The 19,200-nt window shown below is 34.9% G+C and overlaps 3 protein-coding genes and 1 pseudogene across 3 annotated transcripts; all 4 read left to right on the top strand.

Annotated features, from left to right (window-relative positions):
* Positions 1-5,343: 5,343 nt before the first annotated feature.
* On the top strand, positions 5,344-6,307 carry LOC122586081 (acidic endochitinase-like). Its single transcript, XM_043758186.1, has one exon. It carries the CDS (start codon positions 5,391-5,393, stop codon positions 6,270-6,272), a length of 882 nt encoding a protein of 293 aa, XP_043614121.1. The 5' UTR covers positions 5,344-5,390; the 3' UTR covers positions 6,273-6,307.
* A 483-nt stretch (positions 6,308-6,790) lies between these two features.
* On the top strand, positions 6,791-10,796 carry LOC122587317 (EP1-like glycoprotein 3). The gene is made up of 4 exons (XM_043759453.1): positions 6,791-7,093; positions 8,293-8,346; positions 8,475-8,569; positions 9,511-10,796. The coding sequence occupies exon 4, from the start codon at positions 9,822-9,824 to the stop codon at positions 10,794-10,796; it is 975 nt and encodes a 324-aa protein (XP_043615388.1). The 5' UTR covers positions 6,791-7,093; positions 8,293-8,346; positions 8,475-8,569; positions 9,511-9,821.
* Positions 10,794-12,107, top strand: LOC122587308 (annotated as a pseudogene).
* A 1,599-nt stretch (positions 12,108-13,706) lies between these two features.
* Positions 13,707-15,283, top strand: LOC122586101 (NEP1-interacting protein 1-like). Its single transcript, XM_043758207.1, has 5 exons — positions 13,707-13,882; positions 14,158-14,342; positions 14,458-14,529; positions 14,675-14,779; positions 15,097-15,283. Exons 1-5 carry the CDS (start codon positions 13,729-13,731, stop codon positions 15,217-15,219), a joined length of 639 nt encoding a protein of 212 aa, XP_043614142.1. The 5' UTR covers positions 13,707-13,728; the 3' UTR covers positions 15,220-15,283.
* The last annotated feature ends 3,917 nt before the right edge of the window (positions 15,284-19,200 follow it).

Below are 19,200 nucleotides of genomic sequence, written 5' to 3' on the forward strand. Positions count from 1 at the left end.
ACTATCCCCATCGCTACTTTCCTTTTTGTTCGGTTGGATCAAAAACTAATAAAAAAAAATATTAAAAGAGTTCATCATATGACGACTTGATTGGCAGATCAACTTGTTTGGAGAGTTTGATTGGGGGACGTGACAACATTCTAACCAAATAACCAAAGCCATTTGCATTGATTTACTTTTATTTTCTTTTAAATGACATAAAAATATAATATTTTTTATTAAAATAAAAAATTTTGGTTGGGTTGTTAATGGGAGTGTAAAATTTTGGTTTGGTTGGATTGGAAAGATTTAAGAGAGAAAAATTAGTTTTTTAATGAATGAAATCGTTTGGTTGGGTTGTGATTGTGGATGTGGATGGCCTTAGGAAAATTGATTGAAAAAGTTGAAAAATGAATTGGCAAAATTTTATTGGTAAAATTTGAGAGGGTTTAGAATTTTGGAGTTGTGATGATTCCCCAACCCTATAAGGGGTAGATACGTAAAAGAATAGCTAAAAGTAAAAATGTTAAAATATACGAGACACAAAGATAGTAAAACGCCGCGTTTAATCTTTTCCCCGCGTTGAATCAACGCGATATCTGAGACCCACATAGACAGATTGTATATATATAGTAACTGTAAAATAATACAGTAATAATTCATCCCCGCCCCAAATCCACTACCATCCCAACGGTCGACGACATATCATCCGTCTCTCTTTTTCTTTCTTCTGCTGGCCATCGATATTAACTTTTCCTTTCAATGTTCGATAATAATTTGATGAGTTTCGACTATCGCCACTTAATAGGAAAACTTCTTCCATCAAGATTAGAGGTTTTTTTCTTTTTCTTTTTTTGTTTTGTTTTGTTTTTAACTTCAGTACTATTGCGTGTTTCAAATTTTGTGAATGTATTTATTTATATTGGTCTAGGGCTCAAAGGAAGGAATAATTAGGGGATTTATCAACATACATTGCATTCTTTCTTCCTTCCATCAAGATTAGGGCTTTTTTTATACTATTTATTTTCCGAACAGCATTAAATATTATTATAACCATTTCTCGTGTTACTTTTGCCGGATTACGGTTTTATAGGATCAAAAAGACCAAGACCTTGGGATTTTTTTCATGTTTATTTTGATTATCAATTTTTAGCTGTAAGTTAACCTATTCATTATTTGTGATTTTTTAATTTTTATTTATCTATGTCTTTTAGTTTTGAGTTTTATTCATATTTATTTTCTTGTATTAATGTCAAGGAGTTTGTAGGGTTGTGCTGGTTGACAAGGGTATCCATGGCGATCTGCTCGTCCCAATTCCTTTAGTTACTATACTTTGGATTCAACCGATTTTATCGGGTAAGTTTTCTGATCAAATAGTTCTTTTTTTTTTCTTCAGATCAAGTAGGACCTTGATTAAAAAATTTCTTTGCTCATGTCCAAGTAATTCTTGATAACTGATTAATGGTAAATAAACTTTATATAAACTTGGCTCTAGATTGTTGTGCAAGAACTTTTTGTTGCTTATTTCTGGTTTTGTGAACTCTTCCTGGTCTGTTCTTATGGTTGGTGTCTTTTTTTTTTTTTCTTGGTTTTGACGAGGTTACATATGTTACAATTTTCAACTGCTTTTGTATTTCCTAACTATTACAACACTTAATCACTCATTTCAGATTCTTTTGTACTTTGAGGCTTGTACTTGAGAGTATGATTGTGTGTATTAGGTTGTTGGTGTAGCGGGGATTGCTCTAGCTTTTGAACTTTCCGACTTTGTGTGGTTTCTACGTCTTAAGTAATGGGGTTGCTCTAGCTTCAAATTTTCAATTGCTTTTTTCTTTTCCAACTACTATAACATCTAATCACCCTTTTCAAATGCTCTTGTACTTTGAGGCTTGTAATTTGAGTGTTTGATTGTGTGTATATAGGTGGTTGTTTTGTGGAAATTGCTTTAGCTTTTGAAGTTCCTCAATTATGTGGTTTTGATGTTTTTTAATATAAGGGATTACTTGTTTTTTAAGTTTTCAATTGCTTTTGTATTATCAACTCCACGATAACACCTAATTACATGTTTCAGCTTCTCTTGTACTTTGAGACTTGTACTTGAGGGTTTGATCGTGTGTATTCAGGTGGTTGTTGTAGAGAGGATTGCTTTAGCTTTTGACTTCCCCAACTTTTTGTGTTTTTGATGTTGTTAATAATGGACTTACATATGTCTCTAAATTTTTCAATTGCTTTTGATTTATCAACTCTATGATAACACCTAATCACATGTTTCAATTTCTCTTGTACTTTGAGGCTTGTACTTGAGAGTTGATCTATTGTATATAGGTGGTTGTAGGAAGGATTTCTTTAGCTTTCACTTCTTCGACTTCATGTGTTTTTGACATCTAAAATGATGGGTTTACATATTTTTTTAAAATGTTCAATTGCTTTTGTATTCCTGTATCAGAACACCTGAACACATGTTTCAACTTCTCTTGTACTTTGAGGCTTGTACTTGAGGGCTGATCAAGTGTATGTAGGCGGTTCTTGTAGCGGGCATTGCATTCTGCTTTTAATATCCTCTGCTTTGTATGATTTTTACAGTTTTATTCTTGGGCTTACATATGCTACTAGAATTTTCAATTGCTTTGGAAATCCCCTAGTAGAAGTATGTATGTAGTCAGTCAATTGTCTTGCACAACATATAGACTAGAGATTTGCAACTCGATATAATCTATATTTGGTTTGAAAAGAAAAATAAGTCAAACTTAATGTAAGGCAAGTTTACTTTTGTGGTATACACATGAACATGGGATTAGGTTAAAATAGATAAGAGTATAAATGGACTGTTTGATATTTTATATACTCAATTTTAATACTACACCGAATCTTCAAAATTTTAATAAAGTAATTGCTTGTTTTGCTGAATTAACGTGGATATAGGATTGGTTTCAATATATAGACTAGAAATGGCTAATTTCCTAATTATGTCAAACATCTGCAAGAGTTTTTATCTTCTTAGTATGGCATGTCGATTAAGCCACAATATGGATTTTTTTTCACTGTTAACTGGTTATTACTTGCAATTACCTGATCTTAAAGCTCTAGCCCTGTCAAGATGGTTTTTAGTTAATTCTTTTTTAATCCGAGGTATATGGACTATTTCAACCTGGATGGCAGAGATTGAATGTGAAGCGTCTCTGTTTGCTGTTTCATATGGGGGATATAAACTATCTAGAGTCCCTTGGATGGTCCAGTAAATAAAGTTGACGGCAACAACTTCTAAACAGGACTTGACGAGTTGACATAGAGGTATTGTGGATCACTCAAGGATCCTTTTGTGAACGGTAACTGTTAATTTTAATATATATGTGTGTGTGTGTGTGTGTGTGTGTGTGTGTGTGAAAAGAGGTTTCTAAGAAAATCAGCTAAAGAATAATGGGTTACATGAACTTTTTCCTTCTATTTATTTTTGAAAAGAGGTTTCCTGCTAACTTTATTAGATCATGATTAGGAAATATGTTTACCCATTTCTATGTAATTCATGATAACCCATTAATGGTAAATAAAACTATCATAAACTTGGGATTATTTGTGCAAGAAGTTTCGGTTGCTAATATCTGGTTCTTCTGTTGGTCACTTTTTCTTTGATAATAACCAACTCTTGTGGCAGAATGGTTGGGTTAGGGTTTTCAATATTCAAGGAATCATGATGTTAAGCTTTGAACCTATATAAGTTGGAAAGGTGTTGGTTACTGGTGGTTACCATTTGATTGTTGTTATGACAGGGTGCTGGTACATATATGGCTCGTAAAAAGATCAATTGGGACTGGTTCATGGTAGATGGTTGTGTATCTGTGTTTACATGGTACATGGTTGCATGCTCATGCCCAAGAAAGAACCCAAAATGATTGGATACCTGTTCTTGCTGTTGGATCACCAGCACATATCTTTTCTCCGTTGCTACTATTATGTTATTTCTTTGCTTTCTCAGTCTCCATTGTGAGTAAATCATTTATTGTCAGACGTTGACTATGGATAAGTTTGGTGTTGAATGCAGTGATCATGGAGGATTGAAGATCCAACAGAGCTAAGGATATCCATTATCGGCTTATTTTATCTTTTAACATTTGGTATGTGTGTACTCTGTTATTCCTTATTTGTGAATATATTATAATGACATGTCTATGTTTGTTATGATCTATCTTGCTGAATTTGGGGTTCTTATTCAGTGGAGCATGAGCATCTGCTAATTCGTTTGGCAATGGAGTACTCATGTAGCGAAAATTTTCTTGAATCCTTTGTGTGCTTCTACCTGTTCTTTTTCATTACTTCTGCAACTCCTGATATTTTTTTGTTTACATAATGGCATCTTCTAATTACTTGGGTGCAGGCCAATATGTTACATTACCATAATTTGGATGACGCGGTACTATGTCCTTCCTTGGGCAGCATACATAAGGGTTGTGTTTCTGGTATTTTCTCTCTTTTTTCCTTTCGTCAAGATTAGGGGTTTTTTTTTTTGATTAAATGTATATGGGACTATGGGTACTCTGCTATTAGTTGTGTGAATTTTATTATACTTATTATTTTCCGAACATCATTAAATATTAATTTTTAGTATAAGTAATTCTCATGTCTACTTCTGATGGGTTATGGTTTTCTAGGATCAAGGAGACAAGGACTTGGGATTCTTTTAATGTTGATTATCAGTTTTAGTTGTAAGTCAACCTATCCGTTATCTGTGATTTGTATATATTTATGTCTTTTAGTTTTGACTTTTATTCAAATTTATTGTCTTGTATTAATGTCAAAGAGTTTGTAGGGTTATGCTGGTTGAGAAGGTTATCCATGGCGATCTGCTCGTCTCAATTCCTTGCACTTAGTTACTATACTTTGGATTCAATTGATATTAACAGGTAAGTTTTCTTATCAAAAATTTCTTATATTTTCAGATCAGGTAGGTTATCTTATATATATAGGAATATCGATTTGCAAGCTATTTGATGGATTTCAATTAAAAAATCTCTGTCCATGTCTTAAGTGATTCTTGATTACTGATTAATGGTAAGTAAACTTCTCAAAAATTTGGCTCTAGATTGTTGTGCAAGAAATTTTTGTTGCTAATCTGTGGTTTTGTGAAATCTTTTTGGTCTGTTCTTATGGTTGATGTCTTCCTTTATTTATTTATTTTTTTGGGTTTTGGCGGGGTTACATATGTTACAATTTTCATCTGCTTTTGTATTTCCCAACTATTACAACACTTAATCACCCATTTCAGATTCTTTTGTACTTTGAGGCTTGTACTTGAGAGTTAAGAGTATGATTGTGTGTATCTAGGTTAATGGTGTAGCGGGGATTGCTCTAGCTTCTGAACTCCCCGACTATTCAACACCAAATTAAATTAAATGAATCACAAACACAAACAATAAATGGGTATGAAGCTTTACTCGCTAGTTTTGTTGTTGCTTGCCTTGGCCTGGATATCCGAGGCCGGGCAGCTTGTGGTATATTGGGGTCAAAATACAAATGAGGGTAAGCTTGAAGATGCATGTAACACTGGAAAATATAGTATAGTTAACATTGCGTTTCTCTTTCAATTTGGTAATGGCCAATCTCCTATGATGAACCTTGCTGGTCATTGTGATCCTACTGCATGTCAAGGAGTTAGTATTGACATCCATAATTGTCAAAGAAACGGGGTGAAGGTCATGCTCTCGATTGGGGGTGGCTCCAGTACATATTCATTGTCATCATTTGATGATGCCCGTCAAGTAGCTGATTATATATGGAACAACTTCCTTGGTGGCCAGTCAACTTCCAGACCTCTTGGTGATGCGGTCCTAGATGGTGTTGACTTTGTTATAACACAAGGCATGGAGCAATTCTCTGCTTGTTATATTACTCTTGCTACTAGGCTACGCGAACATGGTCAAAGTCGCAAAAAGATTTACCTAGCCACGGCTCCACAATGTCTATTTCTAAATGCACTTAGTACCAACCTGGACATATATGACTATGTTTGGGTTCAATACTTTGATAACCCTCGATGTGATTTCAATCCCAACAATCCCACAAGTTTTATGAACTCGTGGCGTAAATGGGCATCCTCGGTATCTTCTAATAGTACGCTATTTGTTGGATTAGCTGCTTCTCTTGATGCCACGACAGCAGGATATATTCCAAGGAAAGAAATGCTTTCACAAGTTATACCGTTTGCTAAGCAGTTTCCAAACTATGGAGGTGTCATGCTTTGGAATGTGTACTACGATGGTCGAGAAGGGTATAGTGATGACATTAAGAGCAGTGTTTGATACGTTTATTTTGTTACAATATATGATAAGCATATATATATGTATATATATACACATTGGGAAAAGTTAAATTAGGGACTCTTTATTTTAGGGACGGTTAGGGACTCTTTCTACCTCCTTCTCCGGCCACCACCACCATCATCTCTGACCACCACCACCACCACCACCACCACCATGATCATCTCCAACCACCACCATGATCCTCTGGCGACGGCGACCATCTCCGGCGAGACTTACACATGTGTAAGTAACTTACACATGTTTTAAGTACTTTTTTAGGTAGATCACCCATCACCGGTCACCCCCTATGACCTATCACTCTCTATGACCTATCACACTATGACCTATCACCCTCAATGACCTATCACCCCCACCAGCTTTGGTTTATGAATATCCTTAAGGGCGAAGCCCGCTCCGAATCATAATTTTTATACAACTTACACATGTGTAAGTCTCACCGGAGATGATCAGTGGTGATTAGATCCGAAGAAAATGGACGGTCTAGATCGAGTCCCTAACAGTCCCTAAAATAAGGAGTCTCTAATCTAACCCACCCCTATACACACTATATAATATATACGAGTATATGACAACCACATGTTTCCCATCCCTCTTTATATATTATTACTTTATCAGTGAATTAAGTTTCAGGAGAATATTTTTATACTGCTATTTAGAAGATGATTCTCGAAATTTGTCAAAGAAGGTGTACTACAGAAAATGTTTAGACTTAAGAGGCCATGTATGAAAGCAATGATGAATACGTCTGCTCACGGGAACAAAAGTGCACATCAGTTGTTTGACAAATTGTCACAGAGGAAGTTAAGTATGTACTTGTGGTTACTGGTTAGTTATCATTTAGTTTTTGTGTTTTGAACGGTATTTACATTGGTATCACTCATCCAAAACTTATTTAGAAATAGCACCATATCTCAATACAAACATGTTTATAAGTGAAATGAAATTTCTTTCTATTGGTCTCCTAATAAGTGTATATTTTTAATTTTCTCTTTACAACCACTCTTGCTTTAAGTTTGGGTGCTTGATATTAACTAACTTTAGCACCCCTACGACTAGTACAAGGGATCTAGAAGGTTATAGTTATTGCAGTCTGGGTGGGGGTGGGGGCGTTCTTCTGATAATTGGGCTCTTCTTGAGAATGGAATATTTTGGGGTAATAGTTAATTTGCCGCAAATTTTGTAAATTCTACTTATTTTCAGTTTGAAACTGCTGTCAGTCATTGACATGTTATGGCTCTAAGTCTCTTACAGATCAGGGGAAATTACGTTTTGTTGATTCAAGATATCTAAAGTGTTAAAATTTCTATGCAAACTTCTATACACCTAAAGCAGAGTTTCTACGCATATATTAAGCTCAAACAATGTTACAATTATATAAAGAAAAAGGGGGTATAGGAGGGCACCCTGTCCCCAGAACCACATTGGATTCCCATCATGACCTCCCCATAAGGTTTTTGATGCCTGTGAAATACCTTTACTTAATGCCCACATGATTTAGGCATCCCCAACGATTGAACCCGCGTCTCTCAACTTCACATGTGGCCGAAGCTGTATTGGGAACGGGTACCACTCCATCTATTGATGGGTTGGTACAATGTTTACAATTGTTAACACGTTGTTTCACTAGTATATGGCTCGACCAGATGGGAACTTGGAAGACCTGGATTTGGAAATGATAATGGTAGTAAAATAGTATCTTAGCAAAGGTCGACATTTAGCCAATGCTCAGGATATAGTTTAGGTGTCATGTGGTGGAACTTATATAGTTATGTTCACACATGACAGTTGTGTGTCTTCTGTGAGTATCAACTAACCCTTTAATCTTGGTGTTGATGTCTACCTCAAAATATCATAACTTATTCAGATTTGACATGCGACACAAAGGATTTATGAGTTTTGGACTGAAGTTGTTTTCTGGCCTAATTAGCTTGAGTTATTGTTCTTTTCTTTAGTTTAGTTTTTATATTTGTGATGATTTCTACATGTTGATTAAATGAAGGTTAAGTCCTTTGTGAAGTTGACGTTGGAACAGAGTTTCCTGGGGAGCATATTGGTAAAGCTAATTACCGCGGATTAATTTTTAAATTATCCAATTTAACTTACTTTGGTGATAAGTGTATTTGAGTTGCTGTGTCGTCGTGATGCTAATTCATTAAAAATGTCCCTTTATCATTGGAACAGGAAGATCCATTCCTTTTGAGCAAACCGTCTCTCTTCCTGAAAATTGAGGGTTCTGTCGATTGGTGGTCAGCTAACACTTGTTAAATCGGTATTAGGTAGTCTCTTTTACTTCCCTCGTTTAAACCCTCTAAAAAAGCCATCAAGTTGTTGGAGGCTGAATCAAAAGATAACAAAAACTCCCTCTAGCAAAGTCTTGATTTGCTTACTAGGAGGTAAAGGTGGAACCTTGCTGAGGAACAACTGTCAACCCATTTCATGTTTAAATTTATCCAACTCAATGATGGCCGACGAAAGTTGTGCATGAGCCTAACTTAATTTCCAACGACCGAACTCAAGATTTCTTAATTTTTGTGTTTTTATATATTGTTTTGTTTTTGTTATAATTATAAATATATAACACATTTTGGAGGCCATGACGGTTGCATGCAGTTGTTTTTGTTTTTTACACAGGAAGTAAAGTATATACGAGTATATATAATATATATATATATATATAACACATTCTTTTTGTTTTTCACACAGCCTTTTAGAAATAAGTTACATGAAAAAATGTATCAAAAAATATGTTAAAGTTAATAAATTAATTTTAAGTATTCATACTTATTTTAGAAAAATTTAAAATAAAAGGTTACAACAGTACCTATTTTGAGACCATTAGAATAATAAAATATCAATCACCGGGTAATCATACAATGATATGTAATGGAAAATCTTGATGGTGAAGTTATATATATGATCGAATTGGATCAAAATGTTAGTATTAATAGAGGAACCACTTTATTGACGGTAACATTTTGTGGATGTATGGGAAATGAGAAGGAAAGTGCCTTAAATATAAGGGAAGAAAAGAGTACTGTTTTGACTTCTTGTCATATTTAATATGTACATCCTGTATCTATACATTATCTTCTTGTTTTTCAATTCATTGGCTGTAGAGTGTTGTTTAATTAGTACCTCGTGAGAACATCAAGAATTAATCCTTGTTTTCTTTTTGCCAATGTTGTCATATTATCTTGTTACTCGCCCACACTCACAGCTCAGCAACTTGAATTATGTTCCACTGCAAATCTTTCCACTACATGGACCATCAATCAATCTATTATCAGTTAGATATATGCAGAAGGAAGAATCAAAGTCATCCTCATAGATGGTGCAACTCAATTTGCACTTGGCTTCTTCTGTCAAGGAAATACGTGTGCCTCTGATTATCTCTTTGGCATCTTCATTCTTAATGGAAAACTTCCTTCCGTAGTTTGGTCAGCCAACCGAGATTTTCTGGTCCAGTATGATGCAAAATTGAATTTCGCTGCCACTGGAGAATTAGTCCTACGTGATGCAGATGGAAGAATGGTTTGGACCACCAACACTGCAGGGTCATCTGTTGTTGGCACGAACTTGACTGATTCTGGAAACCTGGTTTTGTATGATTCCAATAGCCAGGTGGTTTGGCAATCTTTTGATCACCCGACCGATTGTTTGTTACCCGGACAACCCTTGTTTCAAGGTCAAAAGTTGATACCTAGTGTTTCGTCAACGAATTGGACAGCTCAGAAAGGTATGTACGCTCTTCAAGTCACCGATAAAGGTTTGTTTGCTTATCTTGATTCAAACCCACCTCAGGCCTATTTCAGTTACATGGTTTCTAGAAAAAATGAAACTAAAGGGAAAAGTTATGCTAGGTGGTTGAATGGGAGTCTGGATTTATTAATTAATTCTGTGGAGCCAAGTAATCCTGATTACAATATTTCTATAAGCCTGGCATCATCAGCACAGTATATGCAACTGATGCCAGATGGGCACTTGAAAGTGTTTGAATTTCAAGTAAATGGGTGGACAGAGGCTGGTGATCTACTTACAGACAGTGATTTTGGAGAGTGTGATTATCCTTTGGTTTGTGGGAGAAATTCCATTTGCTCGAATAAGCAACAATGTAGCTGTCCGGCATCAAGCTCCCCCAGGATAGACTATTTCAGAGCAGTAAATTATGAAGAAAGTCACCTTGGTTGCTCTGAAATTACACCTCTCACTTGTAATGCTATCCAAGATCAAGTTTTTATTGCACTCGAGAATGTCAAGAACTTCACCTCTACTGCTGACATGGAGAAAGTGGACATGGAGACCTGCAAACGTGCATGTCTCAACAATTGCTCGTGTAAAGCCGCTTTGTTTCAGTATGATTCCAACATGTTAAGTGGTGAATGTTATTTACCTTCTGAACTGTTTACAATGGCCGCTCTTCGGAATAATAGTCCAGATCGATATGTGAAAGCTAAAGCTTTTATAAAAGTCCAGCAGGCAAGAACCCAAAAGAAGAAAACTTGACTTGCAACAGTTCTAGGTTCTGCCATTGGAGTTTTTCTGTTTCTCCTTATTGTGGTGGTAGCTTTCATTATGTACATAGTCCTTAAGAGAAGACAATATATTGAAATGCAAGAAGAGGAGAATTTCGATCAAGTACCAGGAATGCCCACTCGGTTTACCTATGAAGAATTAAAAACCGCCAGAGAATTTTAGTAAAATCCTTGGTGAAGGAGGATATGGAACAGTTTTTGAAGGGATCTTGGAAGATGGCTCTAAAATTGCAGTAAAGTGTCGTGACGGTCTTACACGGGTTAAAAATCATTTCAAGCTGAGGTCGAATCCATTGGCAGCATTCATCATGTGAATCTAGTAAGGCTTAGAGGATACTGCATTTGGAAATCACAACGACTTCTCGTGTATGACTTCATGAGTAACGGGTCATTAGATCGTTGGATCTACCATGGAGATTTGCAGGAGCATGTACTGGAATGGGAGTGCAGAAAAAAATAATTCTTCATATTGCTAAAGGATTAGCATATCTCCATGAAGATTGTAGGCAACAAATCATCCACCTTGACATTAAGCCTCAAAACATACTACTAGACGACAACTTTAATGCCAAGGTATCTGATTTTGGGTTGTCTAAGCTCGTTGACAAAAACAAAACCCAAGTGATGACTACCATAAAAGGAACCCCAGGCTGTATTGCACCAGAATGTTGGAGCAGCTCAATCATCACAGAAAAAGTGGATGTATATAGCTTTGGTATTGTTCTCTTGAAGATCTTATGTGGGAGGAAGATTTTCGTTCGATCATTTCAAGAAGAAAGCTGGCACTTACTCGCCGTCTTTCAAAAAAGCTGGGAGGAAGGAACATTGTTAGATATGGTTGACAAGTACAGTGAAGATATGCAAGCAAATGGTGTGGAGGTGGTGGAGATGATGAAAGTGGCTTCATGGTGTTTACAAACTGATTTTACGAGAAGGGCTTCAATGTCATCGGTTGTGAAGGTGTTGGAAGGAGGAATGAGTGTTGAGTCAAATTTGGATTACAACTTTACAGATTTGAGAATGCATAATAAAACTGCAATTGCACAAGAGACGGAGCTCACAATGCTGAGTCCTTCTATTCTTTCAGGGCCAAGGTAGCCATGAGGTTCTTGTGATCATTTCTATGCGCCATCTTTATGAATTGTGTACCTTTTCCACGGATCAACTGAACTGCTGGTTCTTTTTATTTTTTAGATCAGTTGACCTTTTGCCTAGTCTTATTTTTCGAAGGCGGGTTTACTTGAATTTCATGTAGTGACAGGATAGCCATTTATCTTTTTTATTTTCACTGTCACTTGTATTAGTTTAAATTTGTTTAGAAAATCATACAAAGGTCATCATTAACTTGAAAGCATATCCATTTGATATGCTAGTTCTAACTACTATTATACGAATATAGAGTATTTTGGGCTATCAGAAATGGTAACTCTTTTTCACTCTGATGTACGATATGTAATTGTTTCCAATCATTTCTCATGTCATTTCCAAAATGTTTGCTTCAAAAGATTTCGTACCTGAAAGTTATTATGAGGAAACTGTTTACCATTAGACCATTTCAGTGGTGATCTAATATTTATTTATATATATTTTTTTTGAACGGCGGGTGGTAGGTCGTTTCATCGAGCTGAGCAGTGACGTTCAAACGCCAGTATGCTCAGGGTTTGAGACGTTTTACACCGCTGGTACCCCCAAAGGGGGTTCATTTTATGCTAAAGAGATAAATGCCCGAGGTCAATGGGGAATACAAGATTCGATCCCATGACTTCCAAGCCAACATCTCCTCTCGCCAAGATACCCGGAAGGTACCCTGGCTGACCACTGCACTAGAAGCTAGGTGGTTAAAACAAACATTGACTCAAATCAAGTCCTGGTTTCGTAGACCAGCGCCTTATCCATTGGGCCACAGAGTCACTTTGTTTAATATTTATTATATATCTTTGTTCTTTACTCAAATGAAGTCAATAGAAACAAAACTTAAATTAGTTAGCAATTATAAGTAAAAAGTCCGACTTAGGCAAAGTCGGATGGCATTATATTTCAAGCACATGGTGTTAACTGAAAGTTTTTGAACTTACTTATCTTCAAAATTAAAAAAGATCGATAAACAATTCACCAAGTCCGTATTAATGGATAACCCTTAGCAAGAACAAAAATAAATGGTAAAGTCAAAGTCAACCAGGGCTTTTTATGGATGGAAATGAAGAAAAAACAAAGAGTACAAAATTTCAGAAACAGATCACAAATGATACTGATTCCCTTGGTCATCCCTTGTATCTGTAAAACTCTCAAAAGTGTATATCTGTAGATATATTTCGAGCAAGAGCGTAGACAGACTTCTCGCCAAAATTGACTAAACATTTAAAGCCTGTTGACTTAGAGAGAACAGTCGCCCGCATTGACTTCATGTACGTAACTAACTTCTCTATGCCAAGCAATAAACTATAATATTTTATATTATTTTCAGTAAACTTGTAATACATATTACTTGCTTAGGCACTAATAGTATATTCTTAAGTCATGACATTTAATTTATTAATATGTTTTTCTAATTTTAATCATTAATAATACATGCCCATAAGTCGTTAACATAATATTTTTTTATTTGTAAAGAGATAGTAATTTGTTTTGATTGCTTATAGTTTCAAGTTATGTTTCTGTCCTGTCACCCTCGATCGACTTCAAGGAAATATTCAACTTTAAAAAACAAAATGTTTTTCAAAATAACCAGTCCCCGAAATATTCTAAAGAATTTTCAATCATGATTTGAAGCTTCTTGCTTTCTTTCCTTTTACTAGTTTTCAATACATGACCTCTTTATTCAAATCATATATAAACACCAAATTCCATTTTTGAAAAGTTCATTTCCAAATAACCTCTAAATTTAATTCCTTTACAAAATCATCATGAACAAGTCCATCAAACTTAGTATGCTTTCATCTTCATCCTTACAAAAAGGATACCATTATGGTGACAAGATAAGAGATCTTTGCACCCCCATAGTTTCTCAAGTTTTCATACAAGGACTATTATTTATCTTCATATTCCAATTTGGTATAGGTCAGTATTTAATTATATATATATAACATGTTTACATTTGTCCACAATATGAGACTGGATATCGCAACTTATTTCCAAGTCCAATTCCTTTTGGCACATACAAAAAATTAGTTGTATACACTATCCCTGTTGGGGGTTACGTAGGTACCAATTCGGTACATGAATCAAATGGTTCCTATCAATCTACCGTTTTTTTTACGCATATATTGTACCATTGTAGTGGTTTTACATTTTTAAGACTACCAATTGTACGTTGATATGATATATTGGTCTAGTTGGGGGTACAATCGGAGCCGTAGGAGGAGCATTGATCGGGTTCAAGAACAAAAGGAGCTTCGTACTAGATATAATCATCGGTGTAGCATCAGGGGCCGTTTTGTCATATAAAATCATTCGGACATGCTATGATCATTTCTTGCATTCTGATCACGTTGATGAACATGAATGTCTCCTTCACTTGGTAACTAATTAACCATATGCATGCATGCCCAACTATATATTTTTGTAATGCATTTTTATTAATAGGAAAAAAATATAATAAAAATGAAAAGACTTAATGTCACTTTTTGATGCAGATTGATATTGTTATAGGTGATTTGGAATCAAAACTTCTTCGAGATCAGGATCATATATTTCTAATCACCAAGGTAAATGACAAATTTTAATTAGTTAAGTCAGTCATTTAAATGAAGGAAAAATATGATATAATGGCCACTTGATATATAGAAGCATTTAGATTTAGAAGTCATATATTTTTTTAATTAATTTGAATAATTGAATTGGCGTGACCAGATTGCAAGTTGTGAAAAGCTAATCAAGCTTCCAAAGATCAAAGTATCAAACCATGATGTGTTTGACGCTTCTGGAAACACAACTTGTTGCTCAATTTGCCTTCAGGTATGTTACATGGGAATTTAGTAAAGTTAATTACACCATTCTATTTAAGTAACTTGGGAAGACGATAAACATATATAGATCCGGGGCTATATTTAATCTGTTAAGACAAGTATAATAAAATGTACGTATTATATATATATATATATTGAATATAACGACTCTTTTAATATGCATAAATATCAATTTACAACTATTTAAACAGATTAATCATATATAGTCAGGAGCTATGTATATCATCTCTATTATTACTGTATTATTTATCATTAGCTTTGTTAAATAAAATGATATTTGATTATATGTGTTGAAAAAATAAACAGGATTTTGAGGTTGGGAATTCAGCTGGAATATTTCCAAAGTGCGAACACAAATTTCATCCCAAATGCATATCCCAATGGCTTGTTACTCACAATTCATGTCCAGTTTGCAGAAGAACCCTATAATCGGCACAAAGAAATACACATTAATTCATATTCTTTTAATCTATTCTTTTTGTTGATACATGCACGCACGTATTTTTTTTCCCTTTTTTTTTTTTTTTGAAAAATTGCACGTATTCTATTTAATTCAATAATTTTTGAATTTTATTTGTAACAATATTCATGATGCAAATTATGTCCGTCTGCGTGCGGCTTTTGTTGAAGTATTTCATTGACCACAGCAGTATTTCTAAAAAGATTAGTTTGTAAGATTGTCGAAACCATTCAAATTAAACGATTATTGTGTGAATTTATGTAGTTTCTCTGACTAATTTATGGGTATGTGTGTCTTCCACTTGCTAGCGCAGTGGTTTGACACTACCCCAGATGTTGTAACAAGATCACATGTTCAAATCTCATCTCAAGCATTGTTACTAGCCAATATTCTTGGCGTGCTAGTTGAATTTATCGGGTGGGGCAGGCGGGTAGGTCCTCAGTATCCAGTCTGGATACCCGTGGTCTGACCCTTCGCTGTTCTAAAAAAAAATATATTATGGGTATGTGTTAGGCTTCAACATCATACGATAAGGTTTTCCTGATATCATATCCCGACTAAATGTTAAAAAAAAATACTTTATAAAAAAACTCAAAAAAGAAAAGAAAAAAAAATTAATAGGCCATTTAATGTCAGATATATTCAATGACCATTAACTATTACAGTACATTTTAGTAATTGTTCAATACAGAAAATACTTCACGTAATCACGTTAAGTTTGTGAATATGTATCTAGCGTGTCGTCTTGAAGATGCAATGGAGAAGAAATCACGCTATCTAATCATATTTCATCTTTATGAATTGGGGTGCCTTGTCTTCTTTTAGTTTCTTAACTTTCCTTCTTTCTAATGTTTACTACGAGTACTTATTATTCTCACACGCTAAAATTAATGGATAAAATATATAAACCCATCAACCAATATACCTAAAATAGAGTTATGAGTTTTATTGTTTTAATCGAGTCATATATCTTTTTTCAATCTAAATAAGTCGATCCTAATTTATAATTGACAAATGCTAAATGACACAATAAAAGTGTATCTTCCATATCAAATTTCCACACCTAAATTTTTTGATAAGTGTACAAAATTAATCAAGAGTCCAACATTCGTTGTTTTAACCATACATACATTATTAAACATTTGTTAAAACTTATAATTTGTTCATTTTATATATGAAAAAAATAATAATAATATAAACAGCCCGTATATCATATATTACGTTACTAGATTTTGTCCCGTGTTAACACACGGGCTTCATAAGATTAAAATGAGTTTAGATGACCTCTGAAGTCTGAAACTGGCTACATGTTAACTTTCAGTGTCAAATATTTGCAAAGTAAAATATGATGTTTTTAAAAGTTGAGCTAGTGGTTTGTATTCTAATGTACAAACCTTACCAATAAGCTAGAAGATAGATAATACTCTTTGAAAGCAATAGAGGTTGTAATGTTTTTCTGTGTATATTATTCACAATCAAAGGCCCTATATATAGGGAAGAATACAACCATCAAAATAGGAAGAGATATACACATAATTATACAAGATTATCTCTAAATAACAAATACTATCTATTCCTAAAATATAGAAATATTATTGGCTGCTAAGACACCCCCTCAGTTTGAGCGGGCGGAGGACAGACGCTCAAGCTGGATCGAAATGACTGGAATAGCTCCCGATATAATCCTTTGATGAAAATATCTGCATACTGCAAAACAGAAGGGACATGAAGAACTCTGAGTCCAAGACGAACCTTCTCTCGAACGAAGTGTATATCTATCTCTATGTGTTTTGTTCGTTGATGTTGAACCGGATTATTGGACAAATAAACTGCTGAAACATTGTCACAAAACACTATAGATGCACGCTGCAATGGAGTATGAAGTTCGAGAAGTAAATTTCGAATCCACGATGTTTCAGCAACTGCATTAGCGACACCTCGATACTCGGCTTCTGCACTAGATCGTGAGACCGTAGGTTGTCTTTTAGCAGACCACGAAATAAGATTGTTACCAAGAAATACACAATAACCTGATGTAGAACGTCTTGAATCTGGAAAGCCACCCCAATCCGCATCAGAATAAGCAACTAAATCATGTGAGCCTGACTTAACAATGCGTAAACCATATTCAAGTGTGCCTTGTAAATACCGGAGTATGCGCTTCATAAATGCAAAGTGAGGCTCTCGAGGTTCACGCATAAAGAGGCAAACCTGTTGAACTGCATATGACAAATCCGGCCGAGTGAAAGTCAAGTACTGCAAAGTACCCGCAAGACTTCGATACAAGGTCGTGTCAGAGAACAATGGACCATTAGTTGCACTAAGCTTAGAAGAGAGATCAACAGGTGTAGCACATGGTTTGCAAGATGACATAGACGTGCGGGCTATTATATCTTTAGCATACTGGGCTTGAGACAAGAATATGTCGTGTTTCTGCAGAGTAACTTTTACCCCTAAAATATAAGTCCGAAACCTTTCCCACATTTGCCAAATTCCATCAATTAATTTTCACGCAATTTAACCGCAAAATAAAAACCTTTCAATGTGACTTAGGGGGTGAATTTGACAATTTAGCATTTAAAAATTTTGCTCATCAAAACCGTTTACTGTTTCGTTTCTCGTGCCCCCAATCATCCTCCCAAAACGGTAGGGCAGAACGCATGATACGACGCCTTAACGACATTATTCGGGCCCTTTTAATTCATGCGAATCTCCCTCCTTCGTTTTGGGTTGAGGCTTTACACACTGCCACCTACCTTCATAATATCCTACCAACCAAAAGGCTCAGTTTTTATACACCCACTTTTGCCCTTTACCTTCGTCACCCGGATTACGAACACTTACGAGTATTCGGCTGTGCTTGTTACCCTAACACCTCAGCCACACAACCTCATAAACTACACTATAGGTCTGTGCGCTATATTTTTCTCGGGTATCCACCTGATTTTCGTGGCTACCGTTGCTTTGACCCTACTACAGGCAAGGTCCACATTTCACGCCACGTGACGTTTGATGAGCATGTGTTTCCCTACACTATTCCTCACTCACCCTCATCCTATAATTTTTTGGATGGCCGTCTGCCACCCGGCTTCACTTTCCATCGACCATCCCAACAGGCCCAACCCAATTGTTTCATTAAAAGTGTCAGATTTTAAATTTTCAAAATATAACCTTTTAACTTTGACTTTAAATTTTTGTTTGTATTAGAAGTGATACGTGTAAACGTTATATAAATTGATTTGTGTGTTAGAGGTGTTTTTATTGTATAAAATATTATATAATATTAAAAATATATATTTAAAGTCAAAAAAATACAAAATGTCTACTAAAAAAAACCTGATAAATAAAAAGAAAATAACCTCACTTGGTTCCAACCTTTTCTAAACAATTGTAGGTTTATTTTTTGGACAAAAACATTATATATGGCCATTATAATTAATTAAAAAATTTGAAAAAAAATGATAAAAAAGATTTGAAAAAGAAGATTCAAACTTTGGTCATAAATGAAAAAATAAATAAATAAAAAATTGAACGATGCCAACTATTTTGGAGTGATAGTTTTGTAGGTTTGTTTTTGTAACTTTTATTTTTAAATCTTTTAATATGTAAAATAAGTATACTTTGGAGACTTGTATGTAAATTAGGGGAATAATATGTAAAATAAGTATAAGCTAAAGATTTACTATATAAATTAGGGGAAATTAAAAAGCTGGATATGGGCTAATAATTTGCCACGTAAGCTAATTGAAAAATAGGGTATTAAAATAGATAGGTAGATTAACACTTAGGGGGCCGGAGTGGATATATGGGAATTTATCAATCCTCCCAAATTCCACCAATAAAATCCTTATAACTCAATTCAACTTTCCAACCCTTACAACCCTTTTTACTGGAGGGCGATAAATTCTCAACTCTCCCAAATTATTTAATTTTTCTTTTTCCTTTTTTTT

Source organism: Erigeron canadensis, chromosome 1 (genome assembly GCF_010389155.1).
Source record: "Erigeron canadensis isolate Cc75 chromosome 1, C_canadensis_v1, whole genome shotgun sequence".
Lineage (NCBI taxonomy): Eukaryota > Viridiplantae > Streptophyta > Magnoliopsida > Asterales > Asteraceae > Erigeron > Erigeron canadensis.

What these genes read in the sequence shown, in the direction of transcription:
- LOC122586101 (XM_043758207.1), top strand. Translation starts at nt 13,729, where the DNA reads ATGAACAAGTCCATCAAACTTAGTATGCTTTCATCTTCATCCTTACAA. An exon ending in ATGAATGTCTCCTTCACTTG is followed by an intron (nt 14,343 to 14,457) that starts GTAACTAATTAA and finishes TTTTTGATGCAG; the next exon opens with ATTGATATTGTTATAGGTGA. An exon ending in ATATATTTCTAATCACCAAG is followed by an intron (nt 14,530 to 14,674) that starts GTAAATGACAAA and finishes TGGCGTGACCAG; the next exon opens with ATTGCAAGTTGTGAAAAGCT.
- LOC122586081 (XM_043758186.1), top strand. Translation starts at nt 5,391, where the DNA reads ATGGGTATGAAGCTTTACTCGCTAGTTTTGTTGTTGCTTGCCTTGGCC.
- LOC122587317 (XM_043759453.1), top strand. Translation starts at nt 9,822, where the DNA reads ATGGTTTGGACCACCAACACTGCAGGGTCATCTGTTGTTGGCACGAAC.